This window comes from Castor canadensis, chromosome 4, assembly GCF_047511655.1.
Source record: "Castor canadensis chromosome 4, mCasCan1.hap1v2, whole genome shotgun sequence".
Taxonomy (NCBI): Eukaryota; Metazoa; Chordata; class Mammalia; order Rodentia; family Castoridae; genus Castor; species Castor canadensis.
In genome coordinates, this window is record NC_133389.1 from 65,385,073 (window position 1) to 65,412,034 (window position 26,962).

The 26,962-nt window shown below is 46.4% G+C and overlaps 2 protein-coding genes and 1 long non-coding RNA gene across 16 annotated transcripts in view; 2 read left to right on the top strand and 1 right to left on the bottom strand.

Annotated features, from left to right (window-relative positions):
* Gnal (G protein subunit alpha L) overlaps window positions 1-2,665 on the top strand; it is a 167,206-nt gene extending 164,541 nt beyond the window's left edge. For all 3 annotated transcript variants that reach the window (XM_074070358.1, XM_074070360.1, XM_074070359.1), the window contains exon 12: window positions 2-2,665. In XM_074070358.1, the coding sequence (XP_073926459.1) occupies window positions 2-148 (147 nt within the window). In that variant the 3' untranslated portion in view covers window positions 149-2,665. The remainder of the gene's footprint in view (window position 1) is intronic.
* Window positions 1-22,740, bottom strand: Mppe1 (metallophosphoesterase 1). 11 transcript variants are annotated; one of them, XM_020178970.2, is made up of 13 exons: window positions 22,154-22,213; window positions 20,851-20,929; window positions 17,879-18,011; window positions 14,085-14,448; window positions 10,234-10,342; window positions 8,319-8,422; window positions 7,573-7,647; window positions 5,425-5,533; window positions 5,261-5,329; window positions 5,039-5,161; window positions 3,861-4,001; window positions 2,850-3,034; window positions 1-1,636 (listed from the first exon to the last, which is right to left on the bottom strand). In XM_020178970.2, the coding sequence occupies exons 4-13, from the start codon at window positions 14,351-14,353 to the stop codon at window positions 1,564-1,566; spliced, it is 1,257 nt and encodes a 418-aa protein (XP_020034559.2). In that variant the 5' UTR covers window positions 14,354-14,448; window positions 17,879-18,011; window positions 20,851-20,929; window positions 22,154-22,213; the 3' UTR covers window positions 1-1,563. The 11 variants fall into 11 exon arrangements, with proteins under 11 accessions (XP_020034559.2, XP_073926457.1, XP_073926456.1 ...); XM_074070356.1 differs by lacking the exon at window positions 22,154-22,213 and adding an exon at window positions 21,928-22,145 and having other exon boundaries at window positions 14,351-14,448; XM_074070355.1 differs by lacking the exon at window positions 22,154-22,213 and adding an exon at window positions 21,928-22,145 and having other exon boundaries at window positions 5,261-5,326.
* Window positions 22,740-26,962, top strand: part of LOC109696099 (uncharacterized) — a 12,264-nt gene continuing 8,041 nt past the window's right edge. For both annotated transcript variants that reach the window (XR_002213282.2, XR_012447149.1), the window contains exons 1-2: window positions 22,740-22,876; window positions 26,669-26,846. This is a non-coding gene — a long non-coding RNA (uncharacterized lncRNA). The remainder of the gene's footprint in view (window positions 22,877-26,668; window positions 26,847-26,962) is intronic.

Sequence of the window (26,962 nt, forward strand, 5' to 3'; positions counted from 1 at the left end):
GAGGATCAGCACGGCCACCGGTGACGGCAAACACTACTGCTACCCGCACTTCACCTGTGCGGTGGACACGGAGAACATCCGCAGGGTGTTTAACGACTGCCGGGACATCATCCAGCGGATGCACCTCAAGCAGTACGAACTCTTGTGAGGGCCACCACCCTCCTCCCTGCCCGCCTCTCCTTCCTCTTGGCCACCCCATGAGGCGGAGCACTTCCTCCAGACTGTGTGTCTGTCCACCCCAAGCCGTAGTAGGACATAGCGTCTAGTGTCATCTGCTGTCTGTCCTGTCCTGGGTATGCCCGTATGTGACCACCAAGCCTCTGGCTACCTCCATCCCTTGGGTTTGGTTCTGTAGAGTTCATTTCCACTGAACACAACAACCTCCCTACTCCACCAATTTGTGGCACTGCAGACTCACCTGGGTGACTGCAGTCAATCTCTCTGGGTGGAGCCCCTTTTAATCGTGAATTGATTGATTGATGATTGACTTGGTAAATGGGAGGAAACGCAATTTTTTTTTTCAATTATCAAGCATGACTGAGAAATGTACAGTTTTATAAGCTGCGGCTTTTTGACTTTCCCTTTGTGAAGCTGCAGACAGACTGGCGGCTGTCCCTTCTAATCTGCTTTGGCCCAAAGCCTAGAGTAGAACCCAAGCCAGCAACAGAGGAACGCTTTGTCAGCCACATTTATGGTCACTAAAAGCCACAGACATTTGAATTGAGTGCTCCTTTTTACTTTTAGGCAGAAAACCTGCCCCATTCACTACTGAAAAATGTGTCCTGTGTCCTCTACACTTTCACCATAATTGGCCACAGTCGATCATATATTCTTTTTGTTGTTGATTTATTGCTGGTTTATTACACTGTACAGACTACAAAAATGTAATATTCTTTTGTATCACTACTGAAGAGAAATCCTTGTAGATTTCTGTGCCTTGGTGATGGCTACACCTGTAAAGGGAATTGGTTTTAGTGGGTTGAACAGCTTAATGTCGACATGACCTGCTGCTTACTCCAAAACAGGGAATGAATGGTATCTGTAGAATTGAGAGTATTTTGATCAGATTGATACTGGCAAAATTCTTGATTTTAAAACCATCCACACTTTACCAGCAATGTCATCCCAACATCACAACTGTGTTGCAGCCACCAACAGTTACTGCTTTGAGCCTTGGCTGTAAAAACCAGGACTCAACTCCAGGGCACAGTTTGTAAGTTCATCTTACTTTGGGGAACTAGGGTTTGTTTTTCTCCCCAGAAGATGTGTATCTCTACTTCGGTTCCCTGGACAGGAGCAGGCCACCCATTCCCTTACTTAAGGCTCCATCGTTACAAAGAAACAAACGTAAGAGCAAAGTGGTGTCAATGTCTTTGTCTGCCAAGGAGAATGAGGTTGGTGTCTTCATTTGTCTTTTGAAGATGAAGCCAGGTCTAATGCATACTAGGCAAGTGCTCTGCTGCTAAGCCACACTGCCACCCTGCAAAACCTTATTTCACACATGTGCAAGATCTGCATATGCTGCTTCAAAAGTCAGTGCAGCACCATCCCTAGAAAGTAGAATCATGCAGCAGTGGTTTCCTGTTCTGCCCACTGCCATGGCTTTGAGGGTAGTTCTCGCAGATCTAAAAAAAATCTGTAAAGACGTCCAAAGTTACATTCTCAACCGTACAACTCCACAGCCCAATTCCTTCATTAATTGCCTTTCAGTCTGTCTAAAATTTTAAAGTTTACTCTACAAATCGGCATTTTATAATCCTTTTGTAAACTCATGTAAATGTCACTTTTCCTTGGAAGGATGGCACTGTAACAGACAGTCGGTGCAACAAGCACCCAACTTCATTATCACCATCTTCTTGCCGCTCCCATTCTCCACCAGTATATGAAACTCGAAATTAAACCGAGGTATAAAAATGCAAATGATTTGTGCTTCCTCTTGCACTTTCAAAGTAAAACAAGAAGAAAAGTGAAGAGCCAGCCCTTCACACACAAAAAAAGTGAAGCTGTACAGTACAGCCCCCGTAAGAGAACTATTCCTTAAAGCTGGAAGGACGGGGAGTGTAGCTCAGTGACAAGAGCAATGCTTTGTAAGCACAAGGACCAGGATTCAATAAAAGTAAAATAAACAAATATGAACAAGTAAATAAAGTTGAATTTAAGAGCCAAGCTCTTAGAAAAAAATATGCTGGGTTAAAATTATCACACCATTTATTTTTAAATAACAAAGCCACACCCTCTTCTATTTTTTTCAGGTTTTGATCATTGACAGGCATTGAGATGTAACAACGTAGTCTCCTGGAGAGAAATTTGCACTTACCTAAAAATCTGATTCCATTAGTTTTAGCTCAGAAATACAAAAGTCTTTTTTAAAAAAATGTGTTCCTGCACATTGAATATGTACTTTTAAGTGTGCAGTTTCATAATATATAGGAATTTGAGAGCTACTTTGCAGAAGGACAGAGCAAATCCAACATTTATGTGCACACATAGCCCCAGGTGTGCACCAGGGCTGCCGGTCCTTCCTGGGGAAGCAATGGTTGTGTGTCGTGCATGCAAGTGACAGTGTCAACAGCATTTACACACTGTACAGACACAACCTTGGATTCTACATATGTTTGATAAAATGCGAAAACACATTTCCTGTAGAGTACATGTTCCATTTTTACAGCATGAGAACAGTACAGTCAACTATTTATTCTGCAGCCACTGACATCACCGATTCAGTTTCTACCATACACATAAAGACAGCCTATGTCACTCTCATCCACTAGACTCTACTGTGAGCTCTGCCAGGAGTTCTGTCTTGGCTTTGATACTCATTATCATATGAACAATCACCTGCTCTTCACCTGGTCGTGGGAGTGGGCATTCTCAGCAGGTTCCATCCAAACAGAAAAGGTGAGGCTAAACACTCAAAGTGAGCTAAGACGAGGACCAGAACGAACCCAGCTGCTCCGCAGTATGTGGTCAGAACCGTGTCCTCAAATGGGAGGTAGCACTTGGAGAGAGCATAATCCCTGGAGGTCAAGCTGCCCTGGTGAAGAAATGGAAGGTTACACTGCAGTGTGAGCCCCAGGGCAGTCTGACTTCAACAGTCAAAAGACTGCCTCCCAGGGCTCTCCTCACCCAAGACCCACAGGCCCTCAGCCTGACAAGTCACCACCAACTACACAGACACTGGCAAGAGAAGGAAAGGTCTCCGTGAAAACGCCCCCTGACACAGGTGTGAGTCACACCTGACATCTAGAGAGGCAGAATGCAATCTGAGAGGTAACAACCAGGAGGAGTACGAGGGTGTTTTCCTGGTCCTTGACACTGAAGCATTAGCTTTTCCTTGTAGATGTTTTGCAATGTGGAATCACAGTAGCAAATGTTTTCATTTACTTTGAATTTGAAAACACGAGGGGCCCCTGCCTCTTTATGAAGTAGGAGTGTAGCATAAAGGCACAGAAACCAAATGTAGGAACCCATGGCTAAAAGGCCATGGTGGAAAGTGCTCATTCATTAAAACAACCTTTGATCAGCATAAATGCTACAGCTTGTCTGCCGGGAGTTTGGAAAATAAGAGCTGACCTGGGATCCTGTTTCCTTAAAAAACGTAAAAATGCCCAGTGTGACCTCAGAGGACACTGCTGTCCACTGTCAGGACAGCACACTCCTGAAGTGGCTCCCTCGCTCCCCCGAAAGCGCCCAGGGGCAATGTTCTGCTTATGAGTTCCCAGACAGGTGTCTAGGGCAGGCGGAGTGAATTTATTTCTGGCTTTCGTCAATTTTAACAGATTGCAGCAATTAAATAGTTGATGACTGTGTTGACTTTAATACTTATTAAAGCTTTCAGACAAAAATAAACTTTCATTTACCATGATGAAACTGGGGTTGTTTCTGTTCCTCCAACTGAAAGATGGGATGCTGATCTCCGGAACTCCTCCGGCATGGAGCACTTCACAGGCGCTGTGTGTGTGGCCACTCAGGACCAGGCGGGGCTGCAGCCACCACAGCAGCTGAGGGCACCAGAGAGACACAAGGCAGGCAGTCAGCGCTTACTCCAACCTCAGAGCGCCACTGCCCAGCTGGACCACTGGCACAGTCACTCACTCCTCTAAACTAAATGCTAGCTCTTACTACATAGGACTGGCTCATTTCCTCCTCAGAATATTTGTTTTGTTTATACTAGCCTCTACTCTTTCCATCAAATTTTATGCCTTTGTCATTTTTTTTTTTTTTTTTGGCAGTGCTGGGTTTTGAATTCAGAGCCTCATCCTTGCTAGGCAGGAGCTCTACCACTTGAGCCACACCCCAGCCCATACTGCTTTAATTTTGAGACAGGGTCTTGTGTTTTTGCCCAGGCCAGCCTGGACTGTGATCCTCCTATTTACCCTTCCTGAATAGCCGGGATTATAGATACACACCGTCACACCCAGCTTTTTATTTCTTGAGATGGGGTTTAACTAATGTTTTGCCCAGGCTGACCCTGAACTGCAATCCTCACAATCTCCAGCTCCTGAGCTACTGTAGCTGGCATTTTATTTTTATAAATTTGTTTCATAAATATATCCCACAAATATATTTATACTTTAAATATAAGTTATATTTAAAATATAAATTTTATTTTCATATTAACATGTTTAATAAATACTCTATATTATGTTTTTCTTAAATATGTATCTTTAAGAAGGACTATTTTTAATTAAGTCCATAAAAGTTGGACTCAAGTCCATTTACACTTCCCAATCCATCTAAGTTGATGAAAAAACTTTGAAGCAAAAAAAGGCAAAGGGGGCTGGCAAAGTGGCTCAAGTAGTAGAGCCCTGCCTAGCAAGCATGAGGCCCTGAGTTCAAACCCCAGTACCACCAAAAAAAAAAAACCCCAAAAAAGCCAGATTATAATCGAGTTGAGATTAAGAACTAGGGTGTTGACTGAAAAACAGAAAAGGAACACATGAGGAAACACGACCTGAGACGGTGACAACCCTCCCAACCTGGCAGCTCTAAGTGCAGAGGTCCTGGGTGCTGCGTGGGGGGACAGTAACACGGGTACCTTTTGTGAGGCCTCCCGAGAAAGCACATCATATCGTTCCTCAAAAGGGATGCTCCTCTCTTCTGGAGGGGCTGCATCGTCCCCAGAGCAGTTGGCATCGCTGATCCGGTAGAGTGGGTAATGCTGGCCGGGGTTTAAGGAAGGGTCAGATGGGTTCTCAGAAGCCTGGCGGCCTTGCCCGATCTGTGCCAAACCACTCCCCCACCCCCACCCCCACCTCACCTGCAGGAGCACTGGGGCAGACCAGGGAAGCCACTGCCCATCTCCACACTGGTCGGAGCCCTGTACCTGCTGGTCAGAAGTCAGCATGCTAACCCAGCAGAGCCGGGGGAGCTGGGTAACTGACAGCAAGGACGGGAAGCCCATCCACAGCCACGGTCTCCTACCTCTCTCGAGCAGTTCAGCTTATGAGAGATCTCAACGAGTTCAGCTTCTGCTTGAGAGCAGATGTCACAGCCGTCCCCTTCCAGTGCGACGCTGTTGACCATCACAAAACTGAGGTAGATGGGAGCAGGCAGAAGGTCAGGCCACCAGGGTGGTGTGTGTGCTGCACTCAGAAGCATCCAGGGTGGGAAGAAATGCCAGGAGCAGCTTAAATCACAGCTACACTAACTAGGTGTTTTGTGAGTCAATGTTAACAAAACATGGGAAGGGGACCATTAACCCCTAAACTTCTCACACCACCTAGATCACAGAGGCTCTGAGGTTGGACTGCCAATCCGCACACATCCAGCCAGAAACACGCATCTTCAGGCCTACTCTGTAAAGGTGGGGTAAGAACAGGCAGCCGGCACCAGCAGCTGGGTGTGAGGACTACATGAAATGATGCAGGGGCTGCTGAGCACAGCCTGATGCTAGACAGGACCCGGGAGGGTTAGATAGCATCCTCTCTGCAACGCAAACCCAGGAACTCTCAGGAACCTCTGTGCACTCTGCAGGTATGACGGTGGGCTCGGGAAGCTGGTGCTAATTGGGTTAGATAATCCTAATCCAGAGTAGTAACAATGTCAAGTTCCGGTACCCTCTACAGCCCCTTTACCTTCTTGGTTTTTATAGACTCCCACTCAATATGCTTTCATTTCCCATGCACAAGTCAATAAGATTGCTTGAAATTCAAGCAGTTTTAGAGATAAGTAATCAAGTGACCTGAAATCGGCAAGTACGTTTAAGGTTTCAGAAGCACTATGTTTGGGAGAAATAACTCAAATGGTACCAAATTACCATAGGACAGGAAGCCACCTCCTAGGAACTGCCCTCCAGGCAAAAGGAGGGAAAGGGAGCACAGGGGATGGGGAGATGGCCTGGTCTCCAGAGCTTTACAGGAATGTTCTCACTCCACAGCCCAGGAGCTGCTCATGCCATGGTCAACAGAGTGCCGGCCCCCACAGGAAAGGACCACCCCGAGAAAGCTGCTGCTCCCAGCTCCTCCTCCTTGGTATGGCAGCCAGAGCAATGTACAGTCTTGCCCACTAGGCTGCAAATGGAACAGCCCAGAAAGGTCCAGAGACAGGCACTGGGATGGCCTCGCAGCAGTGGACCCATCCCAGTGGTCAGACTAAGGGCTAAAATGCTGGTCTAAAAGCCATGGCTGATGGGAATGGGGTAGGCCCCTGCTACAGAAGCACCCCGACACACCTGCCACTGAGTCCCAGGACCATAACAACGGGAAGAGCCTTTATCACATGAAAGAAGTGCATTCTTATCAAATAAAAAGACAGCCTTAAACCATGCATGGTGGCACACACCTATAGTTCCCAACTTCTCAAGAGGCTCAGGAGAGATCTCATCTGTCCTTATCATAGTGAGCTCTCATCTCAAAAACAAAACAAAACAAAAAAGTTGCCTTTACAAAATGGACTGGTGAAATGTGCAGGACAGTGCAGATAGTGGCTGGGCAGTCCTAGACTGACCTATCAGGTGGTGTGGAGTTTCCCATCTACCATCTCCCACAGTGCCCATCAGCAAAGACAGCCGTGGTCAGATGGAACCTAGGTCTGACCAAGTATGGCAGTCACCTTTGAAAAATGAAGTTTCTGGGCTGGGGGGCAGCTCAGTGGTAGAGTGTGATTAGTGATTCCAAAAAAAAGCTTCCAAGACTGAAGATCATCATAAGACCTCACAAATAAGCTGGGCACAGTGGCTCATGTCTGTAATCCTAGCTACTCGGGAAGCAGAGATTGGGAGGATCATACTCTAAAGCCAGCCCAGGCAAACAGTTAGTGAGACCCCATCTTAACCCATAAAAAAAGCTGGGCATGGTGGGGCACACCTGTCATCATAGCTAAGCAGGAAGCATAAACAGGAACACTGAAAACAGGCTGGAATAAATGAGAGGCCCTATTCTCAAAATAACTAAAAAAAGGAGTGTAAACCATCTGCCTAGCAAACAGGAGACCATGAGTTCAAATCCCAGTATAGGAGATAGGGAAGGGAGAAGGAGGGAGGAAGGAAGGATGGATTCACAAATAATACAGAGAGGAAGGGAAAGCAGGACTTAGGGAAGGATGGAGGGAGGATTCACAAATAATACTCACTTAACTCCTTTCCAAGAAAACAGCCTTTCAGGGCTGAATACTTTCTCAAAACGTTTTACTCGGTATTCACTCATCCTACGTACAATTGTAAAAAGAAACATTTTTCAGATCAAGCCATCTCAGAACTTCAGAGTTATCACGAGCATGGAAAATAACTGTCAATACCCAAAGGCCAGCTAAAGGCTTTAACTTCCCCAGCCAATCAAGGTTCAGATCTCAGCTCTCCTCCTCGCTGTGAGGCCTGGGCAAGTTACGTAGATCCCTGAAACCTCAGTGTCCTCACTGGGACAATGACTAGAACAGCAGGACCTCAGTGAACACTGTACAAGCTAACACACGGAAGTCAAATTCTCAAGATGCACTGAGGAAAGCTCCGTAGCACTCTGTGAATGTCAGTTATGAAGCAGAAATGAACTTGTTTGCAGACTCCCCAAGAAAACAGTTGGCCATTAAATGTGCATTTCGACCAGGAAGCTGACAGAAGGACTGCAAGTTCCAGGCCAGAACATGTCAAGTTTGCTATTTCCCAAGGGCACACACAATTCACTCCTGCGACAGATACCTGCTGAGGGGCTCTTTGCCAAGACTGTTTGAATCCCTTGAGCAGCTTCCATTCCAGAGCCTCCATCTTTGGAGGAAAATGAATTTCCTAGTGAGCACAAGGGAGGCTTTCCCCTGAACTTAGCAGGTTTGAAACAACAGCTCACAAGTGCTCCCAGGGTGCCAGGCATCAGTGAACTACTTACTGGTAATGGAAGCCAATGTCATGGTTGCCAGCAACCACCTTCAGCTGCATGTGGCTGGGGTGTCTGAACATCTTCTGAAAGCGCTGCACGTCATCTGCCCAGGCCTGAGGGAACAGAGCCACAGCTGACAGCCAGAAAGCCCTCTTCCCTGTGGCTAAAACAGGGCCCTACACTGATCTGAGTAGTTAACTTCCCGTTCCAAATCAGATGTTCATATAGAACTTTCAATTTTTAATTCTTTTCTAAGACCACTTTGATACTTTTAATACTTTAAATTATTTGATACCAAATTTTAGTTAAATAGTATCCCCCCAGTTTAAAACATTTTTAACCTCACAGTTCATATACTTATTCAAAATCCCCTGAATTCCATGTGTGGACCCTAGTATGAGAACTGCTTCGGATCTGGACACATTTTAACAACAGACCCAGAAAATGTCAAGTGCATTCTTCACATGTCTCCATCAAGAAAAGGAGGGTAACAATCTTCACATTCCCCCATGGTTAAGACTGTGAGAATGAGAACTAATAAGATTTGGGAGAAAGACAAAGATATTTATTATAACAAATATTTTAACATTATTCTGCCATTTGATTTAACTATAAAGCTTTGGAGTTATGTTAGTATAGGTCTGTTTGCTTTTTTTAATTTTTTGGTGTCAGAGTTTGAACTCAGGGCTTCATGTTTGCAAGGCAGGCACTCTACTGCTTGGGCCATGCCTACAGCAGTAGGCCTAAAAGAATCAATTGGACATATACCTACAGTAGCAAAAACCCTCCCTCTCCTGGATTGTAATCAATTTCACCCTGAAGCTTTAACTATGGTACAACCTAAGGAGATCTGCTGGACAGTCCTTCAACTATTTATGAAGTCTCTGCTTTAACAAATGATACTTAAAGTCAGAATAACAAATTTGGAAAACTCGTAAAATGTTCTCTTAGTTGCCAAGGCAGCACAGATAGCCAAGCTCGTTGTGTAACTAGTTATTTTTACATATGGCATTTCTGGAATGTCATATTTAATTAGAGGCTACATTATATCAAACATTACCACTGTGTAAACAGAGGTTCCTATCGTATCCAAACCAAGCTTTCTTTGTGGAGCTTCTGCATTGTCCTGGGAAATGTCAACGGATTTTTTTAAATACACTCCTCAAATAAAATCCCTTCCAAAACCCATGAGTGACTGCATGGTTTTAACTAACCAGCAAGAACACTCTTTTCATTTGTTGCAAGCGTGATCAGCAGAGCACGCTGACAGCTGAGAGCGACTTTCTCTCTGGTTTCTGAACTGACATTATCCCAATACCCAGCAGTGGACCGGGCCCCCAGAAGGCAGAGGAGCTTCATCCCGTCCACATGGCTCCTTCTACCCCACTCACTCCCGGGAAAGAAAACCAGAGGCAGATGGTGAGTAACTCCATAGTGTAGTTCTCCTAAGGCAGTGATTAAAGAAGAGGGCAAAGTGACAGGCTGGGGTATGGCTCAGTGATAGAGTGCTTGCCTGGCACACACAGGGCCCCGGTTCCATGGCCATTCCAATGTGTATTCTGTGACTTGGGTGACAACTGACATTGCATCCATCTTGCCCGCTTTTCCTTGTCCCTAATCCACAATTATTTCCCACACAGATAAACACAGGAATAGCCAGCCTGAGAAAGATTCCCACAGGCACAAATCCTAAGACTTGTCAAGGCAGACTACACTATTTTTGCTGCTTAACAGCCTCGGGCCTCAACACATGCTAAGCACGGGCCCTTATGGCTGAGCTACACACCCGGCCGGGGGACCGCACAGTCCCAGTGCCAGTACTAAGCAAAACATCCAACTCAAGCCAGTGAGCTTCACGGACTCTCTGGGCTGCCTAAGGTGAATCCTCAAGCAGAATCAGGTTGCCTGGGCCACAGGGTCCTACCTGGGAGGAGCTCCACTTCCCTTCATCAAAGATGTCCCCCAGGATGAAGATGACTTCTGGTTGCAGCCACCACAGAGCTGTCTGAAAGGCTCGCTCCATTTGCCATTCCCTTGAAGACAAGAGGAGAAATTAATGTGGCTGTCTCTTTCTCGGGTGGAAGCTACTTTGTGACTTCCGGGTCATTTAAACAGTGAACTAAATGGTCCATTCTTCTTCTATGGCCCTACTCTTGCCTTTCCACCCTCAGCTTCGGAGGGGCCACCAAGTGTGTATCTGGTCAACTGTGGGGAATTAAGGCACCAAAAGGAGAGCAGAGCCCCCCTCCACACCTCCCAAATGCTGAGCTCTGTGTGGTGTCCAGAGACGGGCCTCACATCACACCCTGCAGCCATCACTCCATCGAGAGAGCCCAGGGAGGTGAGGGCTTAATGAGGCTTCCAGAGATGCCCAGTGTATACCGATCTTACACCACACCTACAAGATGACTGCACAGAACTCAAATTTCTTTTTTCTTTTCTTTCTTTTTTTTTTTTGCAGTGTTAGCCATTGAATTCAGGGCTTACTGTATGCAAGATGAGGACTCTACCACTGAACTACAGTTCCCACCCTTTAGGTTTCACTTCCTAAAGGGACCTCACATTCAGAAATGAGAAGAGACAATGAAAGAGCAGCCAATGTCACGACAGCAAATCCCGTGAATTTCAGATGACAAGTAATCATCCTGAAAGTGAACTTATAAACAAAGGGAAAAAATCCTGAGGTGTGCTCTTTTAAACCATTGCCCATCAGACTGTGCTAATCTGTTTAAAACCCCAGCTCCATCTGTTGACAAGATGTGGCCTAGAGAAGGTGCCTACTGTCTCTCAATTTCTGCACTGGTAAAACAGGGTTTGAAAAACACCCACTGCTGGGCCTAAGTGGCCCATGCCTATCATACCAGCTATGCAGGAGGTGTAAGTAGGAAGATGGTGGTGCAGGTCAGCCCAGGCAAAACTAGCTGGAAACTGCCAGGTGCCAGTAGCTCACACCTGTAATCCTAGCTACTCAAGAGGCAAAGATCAAGAGGATCATGGTTCAAAGCCAGTCTAGGAAAATAGTTCACAAGACCCTGTCTCAAAAATACTCAACATATACAGGGCTGGAGGAGTGGCTCAAGTGGTAGAGCCCCAGCCTAGCAAGCATGAGGCCCTGTGTTCAAAAACCTCACTACCACAAGAAAGAAAAAAAGAAAATTTGCCAGGCACGGTGATGGAGCACTTAGGAGGTGGAGGCAGAATTAATCAGCTTCAACCAGCTTGGGCACTGTAGTAAGACCCTGTCTCAAAAAATAAATAAAAATAAAAGCCACCTGATTGCAGGATAATTACAGGATTAAGTTAGATAGCATTTGAAGCGCTCCCAGCACAGCACAAGCACACAGTAGGTGAAAGACAGCCAGGCTTCCCAGCCCTCCCTTCTTCCTCCCTCTCCTGTATCATTTTCCGAAGGACCCCAAATCTCCCATTCTCCTTATGGCATGCACCCCCAGCTGCTCCTCTAAAGGGAAATGCTGTGTCCTGGGGTGGATACAGGAGAAGGTGAATTTTTTCGGTAGTACTGGGCTTTGAATTGAGGGCCTGGGGCAGGCCACTTGAGCCATGTCCCCAACCATTTTTGCTTGAGGTATTTTTCAAAGACCTTTCAAAGAAGCTCATCTATGCTCAGGCCAGCCTTGACCTCAGACCTTTTGTTTATGTTTTCTGTGTATCTTGGGATGACAGGCATGCACCGCTCAACAAGCTTTTTACTGGTTGAGATGGGGATCTCAAGAACATTTTATGTGCCCCAGGCTGGCCCTAAACAGTGCTATTGCAGCCTCCTGAGGAGCTAGGATTAGAGGATTACAGGCAGCACTAAGGAAGGTTTTGTGTGTGTGTGTGTGTGTGTGTGTGTGTGTGTGTGTGTGCGCTCAGAGGAGGTTTTCATGCCACAATAAAAGTACTGTATGGTGCACACCATGCTTCCCCCCCAGGGCTTCTGTACCTCAATGGGAGAGTACTTGCCTAGCATGCCCAATGTCCTGGACTCAATCCCTAGCACCACCACCCCCTAAAAAAAGATTGTCACTCCAAGTAGCTCTCAAAAGACATTTCTTAGTTTTTCTTAGTTTACTGTTACTCACTCTGGGGAAGAAAGAATTCGGCAGCAGCAAAAAAGCACAGGAAACTGCCTAGAGGCACTGGACTTGTGAAGCCAGACAACGTGCAGTCTCAGCTGGCCTTCTCCAGCCCATGCCTCCATGGCTTTAAACTCTTCACAGAAAGGCCCAGCAGCCCCTCTTTCCCATGCCTCCCTCACCCACATGGGACATCACACATCCTGTCCACCCAGCAACATGGGGTTTGCCCACGTCTGCAGACTCTAGGGTACTTCCTCTCACAAGTGTTCTGAGGCCCGAGGAGGCCACGGTAAGCCAAGGACAGCACGGTTATCTGAAACGCTCCCGGCCGCTCAGGTACTGACTCCTCATCCTCTGACCTAAGCAGTGAATGAATTCCTTGGTGGATTCGCACTAGGAGGTGGGCCTCGCTGGCAGAAGTAGGCCACTAGGGACATGGCCTAGAAAAATATTCCTGTCCCTGCCCCTTCCTGTCCACCACAAAGTGAGCAGTTCTGCTCCACACACCCTTCATCCTGATGGTCTGCCTCACTACCAAGACCAGAAACACAGCCAGCAACCACGGCCCGAAAGCTTGGAAACCAAGAGCCAAAATAGATCTTTCTTCACTTTCAGTTGTTGTATTCAGGCATTTTTGTCACGGTATCAGAAAACTGACTAACACAAAAAGCTAGGGTACAGGGTCACAGTGACAAGGAGAGAGCTCTGAGGAGCCGCTGGTCAGAGCCCCCCATTCATGCCTTCAAGTGCCAAGAGGGGAAGGCAACCCAGTGTCTGCCACGGGTGAATGGGCACATACGGCGTGGCCCACACAAGGGAATATGATTCAGCTTCAAAAAGAGATACTGTGACACTCACACGCACGTTGTAACACGTTGTACAGTGTGTATGAACCCTGAGGACACCATGGCAAGTGAAACAGACCAGTGACAAAAAGATAAATACTGTCTGATTCCACTTCTATGAGGCCTCTGGAAAAGCCAAGTTCACACAGACTGAAAGCAGAACAGTGACTGACAGGAGAGAGAAGGGTGAAGAAGGGCGAGAGTTTCCGTTTAAGAAGGAGAAACTCTGGAGATAGGTGGTGGGGATAGTAGGTGAACACACGTAATGTCATTGAGCTGGATGCTTCACAATGACTACGATGAGAAGTTTTATGTTAGGTGCATTTTACCTCAATTAAAAGTAGTCAGAACGCTAGAAAAGCTTCCTTGTGGAAACGCTGATGGCCGATGTCACAGCAGGTCTGAACTAGAGAGACAGGACCTGCTCCCTCCCGGGAGGCAGCCATATAACCTGCCCTGCTCCTCCAGCTGCCCAGAGGAGGAGAAAACCCAATGGGTTCACACCAACAAGGCGAGGGGGCCACAACACAGATCTGCATCCTCCACCCGCTCCCAGTGTTCCGTGCCCCCTTCTTCAGGTGGCTGTGAGGGTTCTTAGCCTCAGTCCAGGAGGGTGACAAGTAACAAGGAGGCAGGGGGCCCAGGGACTCTCAAGTCTGATTCTCAGCTTACCTGGTCCTGAACACAGTACATGCTCAGTAAAGTGGGAGAAAAGTAAGAGGCCCCCCACATGTCCTTCTCTGAGAGGAAAATGACTAGGAGTGACCTGAAGTCCCCCAGCTGGCCTGTGGAAGAGGATCATACCTTCCTGCCTACAGGATTCCAGGATTCCTGGCGTTACCCCTCACCTTCGTAATTTGTCTAGCCAGTGGCCTCTTCTTTCCCCAAGCAAGTGGGTATCAGCCAAAAACATGGCTTTCAGAAGAGGCTCCTGGGCTCCATGGGCGGTAGTTTTGAGTTCAGGCCAACTACACTGAAAGATCACTATGTGATAGATAAAAAATTCACAAAACAGAAGCACAGCAAAGACAATGGCTGCAAGTGTCAACAGCAGGGAACGCCTCCTCTGCAGCAGGCGGATGTCCTGCCTTCCCAGAACCCATCTAATCAGAACCATTTCTCCAGCCCAGGAGTTGCCAGCAAAGGAGTCAAGTCCATCAAGAAGTCACCGGAGAACACTGAGGAAAGTGAAGATCCATCCAGGTTGTGTACCTACAGGGAAAAGGAAAAGTGGGTTATGCTCCTTAATAAATCTAGTATTACTGCCCCACTTTGTTAAGAATAAGCCAGGCACAGTGGTATACACCTGTAATTCCAGCTACTTGCTATTTGGGGAGGCTGAGGCAGGAGGATCATCAGTTCAAGGCCAGCCTGGGCTACAGAGTGAGACATGAGAGCCCATCTCAAAAGAGAAAAAAGAACAAATGAACTACAGAATCCAAAATTCCCAATTAAATTGCCTTTTACTGTTACATGATAATATGACTTTACTAATAAGAAAATGACTACCCAAGCGCTAGTGACTCATGCCTGTAATCCCAGCTACTCAGGAAGCAGAGATCAGGAGGATTGCGGTTCAAAGCCAGCCCAGGCAAATAGTTCTCAAGACCCTATCTTGAAAATACCCAACACAAAACAGGGCTGGTGGAGTGACTCAAGTGGTAGAGCACCTGCTTAGCAAATGTGAGGCCCTGAGTTCAAACCCCAGTAACACACACAAAAAAAATCATCTCTCCATCAAGAAAATAAATACTCTAGAAATAATTAATACTCTAGAGATCATCAAGAGAGAATCCATCAAAAGGATGTATGGTAGCCACCTTGTAATCCCAGATACTCAGGAAGGGAGCTTAAGGCCAGCATGGGCTACACAGCAAGATCCTGCCTCAAAAAAAGTGTCAGGCACCAGTGGTCATGCCTGTAATCCCAGCTACTCAGGAGATAGAGATCAGGAGGATCAAAGTTCTAAGCCAGCTGGGCAAATAGTTCATGAGACCCTATCTTGAAAAAACCCTCCATAAAAAAGGGCTGGTGGAATGGCTGAAGGTGTAGGCCCTGAATTCAAAATGCAGTACTACAAAAACAAAAAAGTGTTAAAGTAGGAGACAGAATGGGAAATGTTAAGTATTTTGTAAGTGTAACTTGACTCCCCAAGTCCAGCATGGGCTACACAGCAAGATCCTGCCTCAAAAAAAGTGTCAGGCACCAGTGGTCATGTCTGTAATCCCAGCTACTCAGGAGATAGAGATCAGGAGGATCGAAGTTCTAAGCCAGCTGGGCAAGTAGTTCATGAGACCCTATCTTGAAAAAACCCTCCATAAAAAAGGGCTGGTGGAATGGCTGAAGGTGTAGGCCCTGAATTCAAACTGCAGTACTACAAAAACAAAAAAGTGTTAAAGTAGGAGACAGAATGGGAAATGTTAAGTATTTTGTAAGTGTAACTTGACTCCCCAAGTGATCCATCATCACCCATCTATGGCTTTAAAAACCAACAATAGGCTCATAAGTCCCCTGTGATATGTATGCACATTTTTGAAAATCTTACCTAAAGAAAAATAATTAGGGCCAGCAGAGTGGCTCAAGTAGTAGAGTGCCTGCTTAGCAAACGTGAGGCCCTGAGTTCAAATCCCAGTGCCACGAAAACAAAAAAAGAAAAGCAAATAGTTGGACCTGTCCCTGCAGACATTATCCAAAGCTGAAAAGCCAACTGCAGAACTGGAATGACCTTTGCAAATACACAGATGGGGAAAGGCCTTCCTGGTGAGTCAACGGGAGCGGTGCCGTTGGTATGTTATATGAGTATGAGTAAGACCTTACTTCCACTGGGGCTTTTCAGAAGGGATGGAACAGTAAGGGAGGGGGAAACGGATGGCCTCCTCTGGTTTCTGGTAGAGATGGCCCCACAATCTCCTGCCAGCTTCACAGTCCACAGCTGAGCTCCACCCTATCGCCTCCTTCCCACCTTCATCTGAATATTAAGTACTTATTTGATTAACGAGCTTACAGCCCACACTCACTAGATTTTGATTTCCTCCTTTCCATACCGAAGGCCCAAGGCAGCTCTCAAAGGTGCAATCAATCAACAGCTCTCACTGGGAATTTCCTCAGAAAAGCCACAATTTGATTATCAGGTCCCCACTTTCACACTTCTTTTTTTGAACCCAGGGCCTCGTGCATGCTAGCAAGAGCTCCACCACTTGAGCCATGCTTCCAGACCTAGCTTTTCTTTTTTAAGATCGGGTCTCACTAACTTTGCCTGGGCTGGCCTCCAACTTGAGATCCTCCTGCTTCTGCCTCCTGAGTAGCTGCGATTACAGACGTGTTTCACCATACCACACTTTATCTTCTTTATGGAGAATGCTCTCCTCACCTGTTTTATTTGAGGTCAAACAACAAGTGCCATGAAACCAGAACTGCCACATGTCTTATCTCCCAACTGTGGACACTTTGAGTGTGAAAACAGCACTTTACTGACAATAAGAGAATCAGGGCAGTGACACAAGGCAGGACTGGCCCAGGTTACTCAGGATGTACAGCCGGTCTGCAGCCCATTCTGCCCTGGGATGCTAGTGCTCCATGTGACACAACCAAGGAGAGCAGCAATGTCAGTCAGCAGTCACCACCTTATCTGTGACACACATGAGAACCATGGCCAGATGCAGTCGGTGACCGGCAGGCAGCACTGTGGCTGACTCTTGTAGAGAAAAGAGAGAGGCCCCGAGGAATAGTGCAACTATTTCACCTCAGTACCTCATTTTCTTTCAAAAGGCCTAGAATCTTCTAAATTCCTAAAAGCTAAGGCCAAAACAGCAGCTGGCACTTCCTAAAGCCTTGTTTCCTGAAATTGTGGAGTAGGTTGAGGGAAAGGATCTCTGCCCTTCCAGGCCTGGGCTTCAGATTCTTCCAGTGTGCAAACTTTGTTTGCTTTACAGTTTCCAGTTTCACATTTCCTAAAATGAAATACCAGAATGACAACTTGGGAATTACTCGTCTACACCCACCTCTTTTCATCAGAGAGAACCTTGTCTGAGCAGTTATGACTAAGAGGCAGAAGGAACCCATGGGGTGAGAGGCTAGAGACAAGGCCACTCTGACTGAGGGGGTTAGGGTGACCTGGGACACAACAGGCAGTCCTCCAGCTTTCCTGGATCAAAAAGTGGAGGATGGATGAGTCAGAGACAGTCCAAAGTTGGGTCTGCACCTGGTAACCTCGGCTCTGCCAGACCTGATCCCTAAGCAGCTGATCCCAGAGCCAACCCTGCAGGGCTGCCTGGCACGGTGCAGGCGCTGACTTGCAAGCCACTCACCAGAATGGCCACACTGCAAACAAGCCAAGGTGGGGGAGCTATGGCTCTGTCCCAAACTTCTACCTTCTTCTTTCCACAAAGAAATAAAAGTATCCTACACAGACCCATTTAAACAGAGGAGAACTTGGAAGGAAGGGAAGAGAGAAGGAAGAGAGGGAAAGGGGGAAAGGACAGAGAGAGAAAAGAGAGGGAGAGAAAAGACAGCAAGCGAGCTGGTGCCGTCACATACTTTCTCGAGAAAACCCTAATACCACATGAATCAGCTTACAGTATAATTTGATCATTTGAAAAAAAAAAAAAGTGAGAGTGAAAGCCGTATTTGGACAACTTCTTACACTAGATCCTTAAACAAAGTTCCTTTTGCTCAAATCTTGGAAAACTCCTTTTCTTCCTCTATCCAAAGCTGGCGGACTGAATTGATATTCTCAATGTTGTATGCAATGTGGCCAAGTAAGTCCCCTTGTGCTCCTGAAATGAAGATAGAATCATTGGTGGGGGGACAGGGAAAGGGTTCCACTCTCCTCCCCTAGAGGTGGCACCAGCAAGGCCACATGCCTTCCAAAGCAGTGGACTAGGAAATGAAGTCACTGTTACAAAGCAACCTCACTTCCTGGCCTAACTTACAGGTCACAATTGCCTCTTTATTTTCTGACACAGCTGACACTGCTACAGCCACCAGGAGCTAGGCAAGTACTTGGCCCCAAGGGTTAGAGGAAGGTAGGGAAGAAAGGGGGGATAAGGGAGGCTGGCTTGTGCAAATGTCGCCCAGCTTTCTTAGCAGGAAAATGTGGGAACTCTAGGAAAGTCAGCCACCTGCTCCTCTTCAAATATTTCATCCTACCAGCAGAGTCGGCAGCTGAACTGAAAAGAACCCAACTGCAGCTCTGCTGTAACTCTAAGCCGGCCACTTAACATTCCCGAACCTCAAAACCATAGTTATCACTGAACTAAGTTCTGGGCATGACAGAGATGACATAACAAGTACCTAAAAAACCCAGTAAGGTTAGGGACAGAGTTCAGTGGTAGAGCACCCACCTGTCATTCCTAAAGCCCTGGGTTCCATCCCCACCACCAGAAAACAAAACAATAAATAAACAAAATACAAAAGTAAAAAGCATATCCTTTTGCATAAACATAGATCCATGTGTGTGGCTCAAAGAGCCAAAGTGAGGACCAGGCCCAGGGGTTCACACCCTTAACCCAAGCTACTCCAGAGGCAGTGGGGGCCAATCCAGGCAAAAAAGTTATCAATACCTCATCTCAACCAAGCTGGGCATGATGGTACACACCTATAATTCCAGCTACTTAGGAGGCAGAGATGAGGATGATTTGTGGTTAAGGTAGACTGGGGCAAAACAATATAAGACCCTATCTGAAAAATAACTAAAGGGGTGTGTGGCTCAAATGGTAGAGCACCTGCATAGAAAGAAGGAGACAAAAAAACAAATAAAAAAGGAAAAGAAGCCAAAATGAAATTAGGAAGAATGGCAAGAAGACAAAAGAAGCTCCAGAGACTGTGGCCATGTTGAGCTGATGCCCAGTTTTCTCTACTTACCGAGTTGTACCAAGTGATCCTCCCCTTTCCTCATCAAAGGAAACTGTAAATCTGTCTCTACCAATGAACAGACCAATCATTTGAAACCTCCACATTCACTGGGAGGAATAAGTGAAAGCAATGATCCCCTTCCAAGTCTAGGGACTTAGAGGGAAAGGACAGAAGATGTTCGGGGTCTTCATCAGAGCGGGTGGGGTGCTACACCCAGCCCAAGATGGGACCTCTTCCTGCCTACCCAATAAGTGCCTGGAGCACATGTGTTTACTCACCCTCTACTGCTAACATGCAAACTGAAAACCAGAAGGTTCTGATGAAGACTGCAGTCTATGTCACCTCCTCTTACCAAAGGGTGAGAATTCCCTCCCAATAAGAAGCTTCCCTTTGCATTAGCACACTAGGTTTTAAAAATCAAAACTACATAGTTACTATTTTCACTTCCCAAGCTCAGTTCACCAGTGTTATGATCATGTGAAGCTGGGAGCTAATGGCTCTCACCTATAATTCTAGCTACTTGGGAGTCTCAGACTGGGAAGATCGAGGTTCGAGGCCAGTCCAGGCAAATAATTCACAAGACCTCATCTCCAAAATAATCAGAACAAAATGGACTGGTATTGTGGCTCAAGCAGTAGAGCACCTGCTTTTGCAAGCACGAAGCCCTGAGTTCAAACCCCAGTCCCACAAAAAAAAAAAAAGAAAAAAAAAAAGATAATCAAGTGATAACGCACAGGAACATTACACCGTCCTTCTCCACAATACAGTTCAGGTTGGCCTGTGATGGAAAAGCAGGCAGACATCGCTGTGGATCCCTCCTGACGGATTTGTGAAATAAGGGAGCTAGATTGGAACTTGAAGGTCCTATGAAGAGCTGAAATATTGAGCCCATGATATTTTGATTTCTACCATCCCTCCACCATATACTTACATCTTGAAACAAAAAATAAAAAACAATAAAAATTTGAAAAAAACAACACAAAAATCCAGCTGTAAGCATGGTGGGTAATGCCTGTAACCACTGTACTTGGGAGGCTAAGGCAGGAGAATCTCAAGTTTGAGGCCTGCCTGGGCTACATGAGGAGACTCTGCCTCGAAAACAAAACAAACAAAACCCCAGCACAGTATCATCTACTGTTTTTCACAAAGCTCAAAGAGACTCATTATTGGTTCATGAAATCAGTTTGGTGTGACCAGAATTTTAAAAAAATGAAAACACAGAATACATTAGCTTGCCAGGTAGTAAAGTTAATTTTATGAAACTTTTGTTTCCAACTTAATATACTGGCCATGATATAAAATGTATTTCTTTCTGCACTAGACTATCAGCCCCCTTCAGACAGGGACCTTGCCTTGTATATCTTTAAATTCCCATGTCTAGCAGGTAGCATGCACACAGTAAGTGCTCAATAAATGTTGACTTAAGGCCTCTTCTTAGTCTCACTGTTCCAAACATTTTAGGATTAGAAACATACATACACCTACTCTTTCTTTCCACTCCCTATTTTAGGTGCTTATGAATTTACAATCACAGCAACAGGAGGAGGTCACCTTTGATGAAAGGGTCTAAAATTAGCAAGTACGTGCAGAGAACACATTTCTCACCCATCCCTGGGACTCTACAGAGCAAAACTAGATGCACTGATGTGCCTCATAGGTAGAGCACTTGCCTAGCACACCAAAGCCCTGGGTTTTAGTTCCAGTGCTTAAAAAAAAAGTCTTGGAGCTTTGCTTTCCAGGAGAATCAATGAGTCACCTTACCTTTTAAAGAACACTACTGGTAGACTGAGGCATCCCAAGGCTCCTAGCAGGCATCTGCTCCAAACCAGAGCACATTCATCTGCAATAAAACAGAAAATGTTTTATTTAGTTAACTACCAACAAGTAACCTGACCAACCTTGAAAGTAAAAAGAAAGCTGAGAAGAAAAATGACTGACACAGCCAGGCGCCAGTGGCTCACACCTGTAATCCTAGATACTCAGGAGGCAGAGATCAAGAGGATCACAGTTTGAAGCCAGCCCAGGCAATTAGTTCTCAAGACCCTATCTCAAAAAAAAAAAAAACCTTCACAAAAAAGGGCTGATGGAGTGGCTCAAGGTGTAGGCCCTGAGTTCAAACCCCATACCGCAAAAAAAAAAAAAAAAAAAAAAGCCTAACATTCTGTTGTTAAAGAACAAGTCTTTGCTGATGGTGCACACCTGTAATTCCAGCACTCAGGAGGCTGAAGCAGGATAATTGCAAGTTCAAGGTCACCTTGGACTACATACAGTAACACTGTCTCAAAAAAAAAAAAACAAAACCAATGACCAAGTCTTCTTAGGGGTGGGGATGTAGCTCAGGGGTGGGGATGTAGCTCAGCGGAGGGCACTTTTGTGCCAGGTCCTTGGTTCAATTTCTAGCACCACACGCACACAGTCTTTTAAACTATAATATAAAATATTTGTGCATAAAACAAACACAGAACATTGTTCTATATGCCCAGCACATAACAGCAGCTGCAATCCAAAACTGAAGGCAAAATATTTTACCTATTGACTGACTTTTAACTTTAATGCTATCATTAAATATCTAAATCCTCCCCCAACGCAGCATGGAAAAATATTTAAATGTAGTTTCTTCTCTTGTTCATTCTCTTATTACCATAATTTCATCAATCGCTGTTTGTATGTGGAAAGTTCCATCTTAGGTGATTATGTAGTCGTTTTGTTTGTTTTGAGGCAGGGCCTCTCCATGTAGCCCAGGCCTCCCAGGTGTAGGGATTACAGAAGTCCATGCGTGTGCCCCTCCTCCTAGCTGAAGTGTTATTTTTAATGCTAAGGGTTTTTCAATATACATACGTAAACTGCGGAGAGAGGTCCATGCCGTCTCGTATATAGGCCTTAAGTAACGGAGACCTTCCAGTGACTAACTCATTTGCAGAAAGCTATCTTTCAGCGAGTTCACTTGCAATCCTGAAAGGGCCAGGAAGTTGCACTTTGCAGAAAAAGGAAAAAGCCTTGACCTGGAAGTTTAAATGCTGCAACACGGACATGAGAACACATTTGAAAAAAAAAACGAAAAAACCTGCGTTCCCCGGGCGCTGGGCAGCTCTGGGAGTCCTGTCACCGGCCCTGGGACCCAGACGCGCAGTGGCCCGGAGCTCGAGATCGCGGCGGCTTCCAGTTCGCTTGTCTGCGGCCGCGGGAGTCCCCGCGCCACGCTCGGAGGAGTGTCCCTTCCGCGCCGCCCTCCGTCCGCCGTCCGCCCCAGGTCCGGACGCGCTCGGCCGCCTCGGGGACCGCGCGGCAAACTGCGGAGCGCAGCCGCGGGAGCGAAGCGGACGCCGTGCGCGGGCGCGACGGGCGGGGGCGCGCGGTGGGGCGGGGAGGAGACGGGGTCGGTGGCCTCGCGCGCCCGCGTCCCCGCCCTCACGTCGACCCAGGAAGCCCCAGCTCAGCCGCGGGCCGCTTCCGGCCTCTCCATCCTCCACCCTGGCCTCCTCCCCGGCCTCCACCGCAGCCCGCAAAGCCTCGGAAACGCGCGCGGACCAGAAGGGCGCGCGGCACCAGGAGACTTGAGGCACCCTAACCCCTGAGGCACCCTTTGTCTTTGTATTACAAAAGCAGGGTTGCAACATTCCAAAGGGCTTTCGCATGCATTAGTCTAAATAAGGCTGAAAATCAACAGAAGTCACTGCCAGCAGCAAGTGTGCAGAGCAATGACCCAGCTGCTGTCCTCCAGCCAGCCGACTGCGGCACGTGTTTGCAGATCTGATGCGTGACAAATCAGGAAAACGCCTGGCACACGGTGAGTACGCGGTAAATGATTGTCATATCACTATTATCTATTAAGAAGATTGTGATCTTTTCAGCAACATCCAGCTAGACAACTTTCACATCAGCAAAACTAGGGGAACCAGATTTTTTCTGTTTTTCCTTTCTTAGGTAGGACTAGAGTTTGAACTCAGAGCTTCGCATTTGCAAAGCTGGTGCTCTACAGCTTGAGCCACACCTCCAGTCCATTTTGGTTATTTTGGTTATTTTGGAGATGGGATCTTGGCGATGCCCAACAAGGCCTCAAAAACAGTGATCCTCTGGATCTCAGCATCCCAAATAGCGAGGATTACAGGCGTGAGCCACCTGTGCCCCTCTGAGAACCAGATCCTTTATCCATGATAATGTAGTTCCGTGGACAGCTGTGGCATCACCTCTAAAGTGTTCTTCTGGCCCAAAAAAGAAAAACCAAACACAGGCAAACCTGTAACTCAACTGCAAGCTTAAGAAATACAGAGGCCAAATGAGCACACTGGAGGACACAACCAGGAGGTAATCTGCCCTATCAAATGTGCGGGAGATTCTGCATAACAAATGGCCTAATTTCTTTATTCAAAAGTAAAGCTTCTGGCTGGAGATGATAGAGCCCCTGTCTCAAAAAACGAATAAATAAATTTAAAATAAAATTTTAAAATAAATAGCATCAGAAAAAAAGGGAAGGAGGGAGAGCTGTTACATTTGTGAGCAGATCAGGAAACTTAAATACGGACTGGGTGTTGAGAAACATCGGAGAATTTCTGGTGATTTTATTAAGAGATCCCTTTTGTGGTTATGTATTGTTTCATTTTGTTTTGTTTGAGATAAGGGCTCACTGTGCAGCCTGAGCTGGCTTTGAACTCACAAACTTGCTGCCTCCACCAGGATCACAGGTGTGAGTCAGCCTGTGGTTGTTTTTTGAAAAGTCCCTATCAGAGAAACATACTTAAGTATTTACAGGTAAATTATGATTTCTGAGATTTTTAATAACAAATTTCTAGAATTCTTTAGAAAAACAAAAGTCAGGAGAGAAGAAAAAAAAAAAATTGGCTTCAGGTTCCATAGTGAAGCCAGGAGGTTCCATGGGCATTGTGCTAGGCAGAGTACCTGCCCGAGAGACGTCCGTGTCCCAACTCTGAGCCTGTGACTCTTTTACCTCTCATGGCAAAAGGGGACTTCTAGGATGTGGCCGAGCCGGGCGCGGTGGCGCGCACCTGTAGTCCTAGCTACTCGGGAGGCTGAGGCAGGAGGAGCGCTTGAGTCCAGGAGTTCTGGGCTGCAGTGCGCTATGCCGATCGGGTGTCCGCACTAAGTTCGGCATCAATATGGTGACCTCCCGGGAGCGGGGGACCACGGGTTGCCTAAGGAGGGGTGAACCGGCCCAGGTCGGATGTGGCTGAGCAGAAGATTATCCTGAATCATCCCAGTTCCATTTATCTCATCACTTGGGTCTCATTGCAAATCCCAGGCCAGTCAGAGGAAGGAGACAGTACACTAACCCTGGAAGGAGGGGCTGGAGATTCACCCTGACCAGGGCTCCACATATTATTGCTGGAGGTTGAAGATGGAGCAGGAGCTGTCGCTAATTTTTGACCTCAAATGGGGTCCTTTTCCCCTCTCAGTTCCAAAACCCAGTATCATGACCAAGGGTCAATAGAGCAGGAAGGAACATTTATTCTTGGCCAAGAAGAGAAGTGGGAGGTAATCTTGTAAATCAAGTTCCTCTGCTCACGTGGGTCAGGAGGTTACAGAAACCGGGCCAAAGAAAGGGGGAGGGGCAGGCTAATGAAGAAGAAGAATGGCCATGCCTTGTCTGGGAATGGGTGAAGATTGTCTGGGAATTTGAGTGCCACATTACTCACTCCTTTTATGGTTCTTTTTGGTCATTGTCATGGCAGTCCTCTACTGTCTTGGCCTTAAGGTGGGTATTTTACATCCCATTGGGATTTTAATGAAATTAGAGCCGTCTAGCTACATTCTGGCAGCCATCTTAGATCAACTGGTCTGGCCAGCCCACCTCGGGTATTCTACCTGAAATCTAAAACGTCAGCTAGGTCACCTGGGCCTACAAGATTAGGGCAGGATATCAAAACCCCAAGCAATGGAATTCCCAGGCCACCTCTCAAAGCTGGAAGAGGCAAGGAAATGGAGCCTCATAGAACTTCTAGGTGCCTCGACAACAGCTTGATTTTAGCCCACTCAGAGAGACCTTTGTGGGACTTCTGACCTACAGAGCTAAAACTTACTTATTTGGTGGTACAGGGTTGAAATCCAGGCCTCTCACTCACAAGGCAGACACTCTTACCACTTGAGCCATGCGTCCAGCCCAGGTGTAGGGTCATGCACAAACCTCGGATTCAATCCTTATTAGGTAGCAGTTAGTCTTGACTGATGGGGAAACTAAAATGGAGGGTTCTCCTGGGTCTCAGAGAAACACACTACAACTCTTAACAGCTTCTGTTAAGATCAGAATAGTTCACCGAGGTCATGGGATGTCACAAGATGTTTTTAAGTCACCCACCCTAAGGTGAGCTGATACCAATTCCTGAAACAATAGAGCTTCACAAAGACCTGGACCAAATAATAAATTGCTTTTGTAAATCTGTCCAAGCCCCTTCCACCTCAATAAAATCTTGTGCCAGGGTAAAAATAACTGTCCTCATCTCATTCTAGAAACTACTAGCTATATTAAAAGTGACCTCCTCTCCTAATAAACTTTACATCATTTTCAGTATATTTTCGTGTCTTGCCTGAATTCTTTTGCTGGACAGAGGTAGATACTAGTTGCTGACTGACTTTTGGGTTACCGTCTCCAGCAACACTAAAAAAAAAAAAAACAGTTGCGTTGTTTTAAGTCACCAAATTGGTGGTAATTGATTACAGCAGCAATAGAAAACATATACAAGCATTCATTGTATTTCTCTCCACTTTCGATTATGTTTAAAATTTTTTGTGATCACCTAGTAAGAAATACATTTTTCAGAGTACTTCATTTATATATGAAGAGTAATCTGAGGCAGGCTGAAATAAGGAAGGTTCTGGACTCTTAAACATATATGACTTATCATCTTGTATTTCAGATTGAACGTTTTCATTTTCCCTCCCTCTTTCTGGCTCCCTCCTTTTCAGTTGCAAATAGGCACAGTGCCCCTGCCTCTGGGACAGCCCAAACCCCTCCCCACTCACCAATTACTGGTGATCAAGAACTGCCCAGGTTTTTCTCCTCCTACAGGTTAGCGCAGGTTTTTAAAGCACCCGGATACAGGGAAGGGCGCTCTCTCTGCTCCCAGCTTCCACCTGGCCCACCACCATGGCATTCGTAACTCCTTCCCTAACCTTTAATAAAATTTTATTATCACTCACTGCACCCACATATCCTGCCTGGATACATCCAAATAGGATCTAAAAGCATGAAATTTTCTGTTCCCCAGCCACTACAACATGACCTGGCATGGAACTCTACAATGCATTTTAATTTGAAAAGGAATTACATACAACAATGCACATATAAAAAGAGAGGTAGCAATTAGAGCAATGGGGATATGAAAAGGGAACCTAAAATGGAGAATCCTTGGACCTTGCATATGTTCTGAGAGCCCCGTTCCCTCCTCTCTCCTTTCCTGTTCTCTCTCTCTCTCCCCCCTTCCCCTCGCTCTATTTCTCTGCCTCATATTATCTCTCTCTTCTTCTCCCCCCTCCCTCCTCCCTCTCTCTCTCTTTCTCTGTCTTCCCTCCCCTTCCCCATTACCTGCTTGCCTACATGCTACAAGCTACACTTTTCTACCCCTAGGCTTTTGGCTCCACGTCCTTTGAACACCTGTGACCCCACCACCACCATGTGACCTGTAGGAAAGAGTCCTGACGAAGCCCAGCCTTCCTCAAGACCAACCTTGCTCTTGAAGATTACTCATTGTGTCCTCCTGTGCCTAGGTCCACGTGAAAAGCAATTCTGGTCCAATCCAGTTAAGGTGGGCTACCTTTTCCCATTGCCAGGTCATTATATTCTCATTGTACTTTTACATTTTCTGCCCCCCCCACACACTCTGTCCATGTGGGTTTTTAATTTGTGCAGAGTGATTCCAGA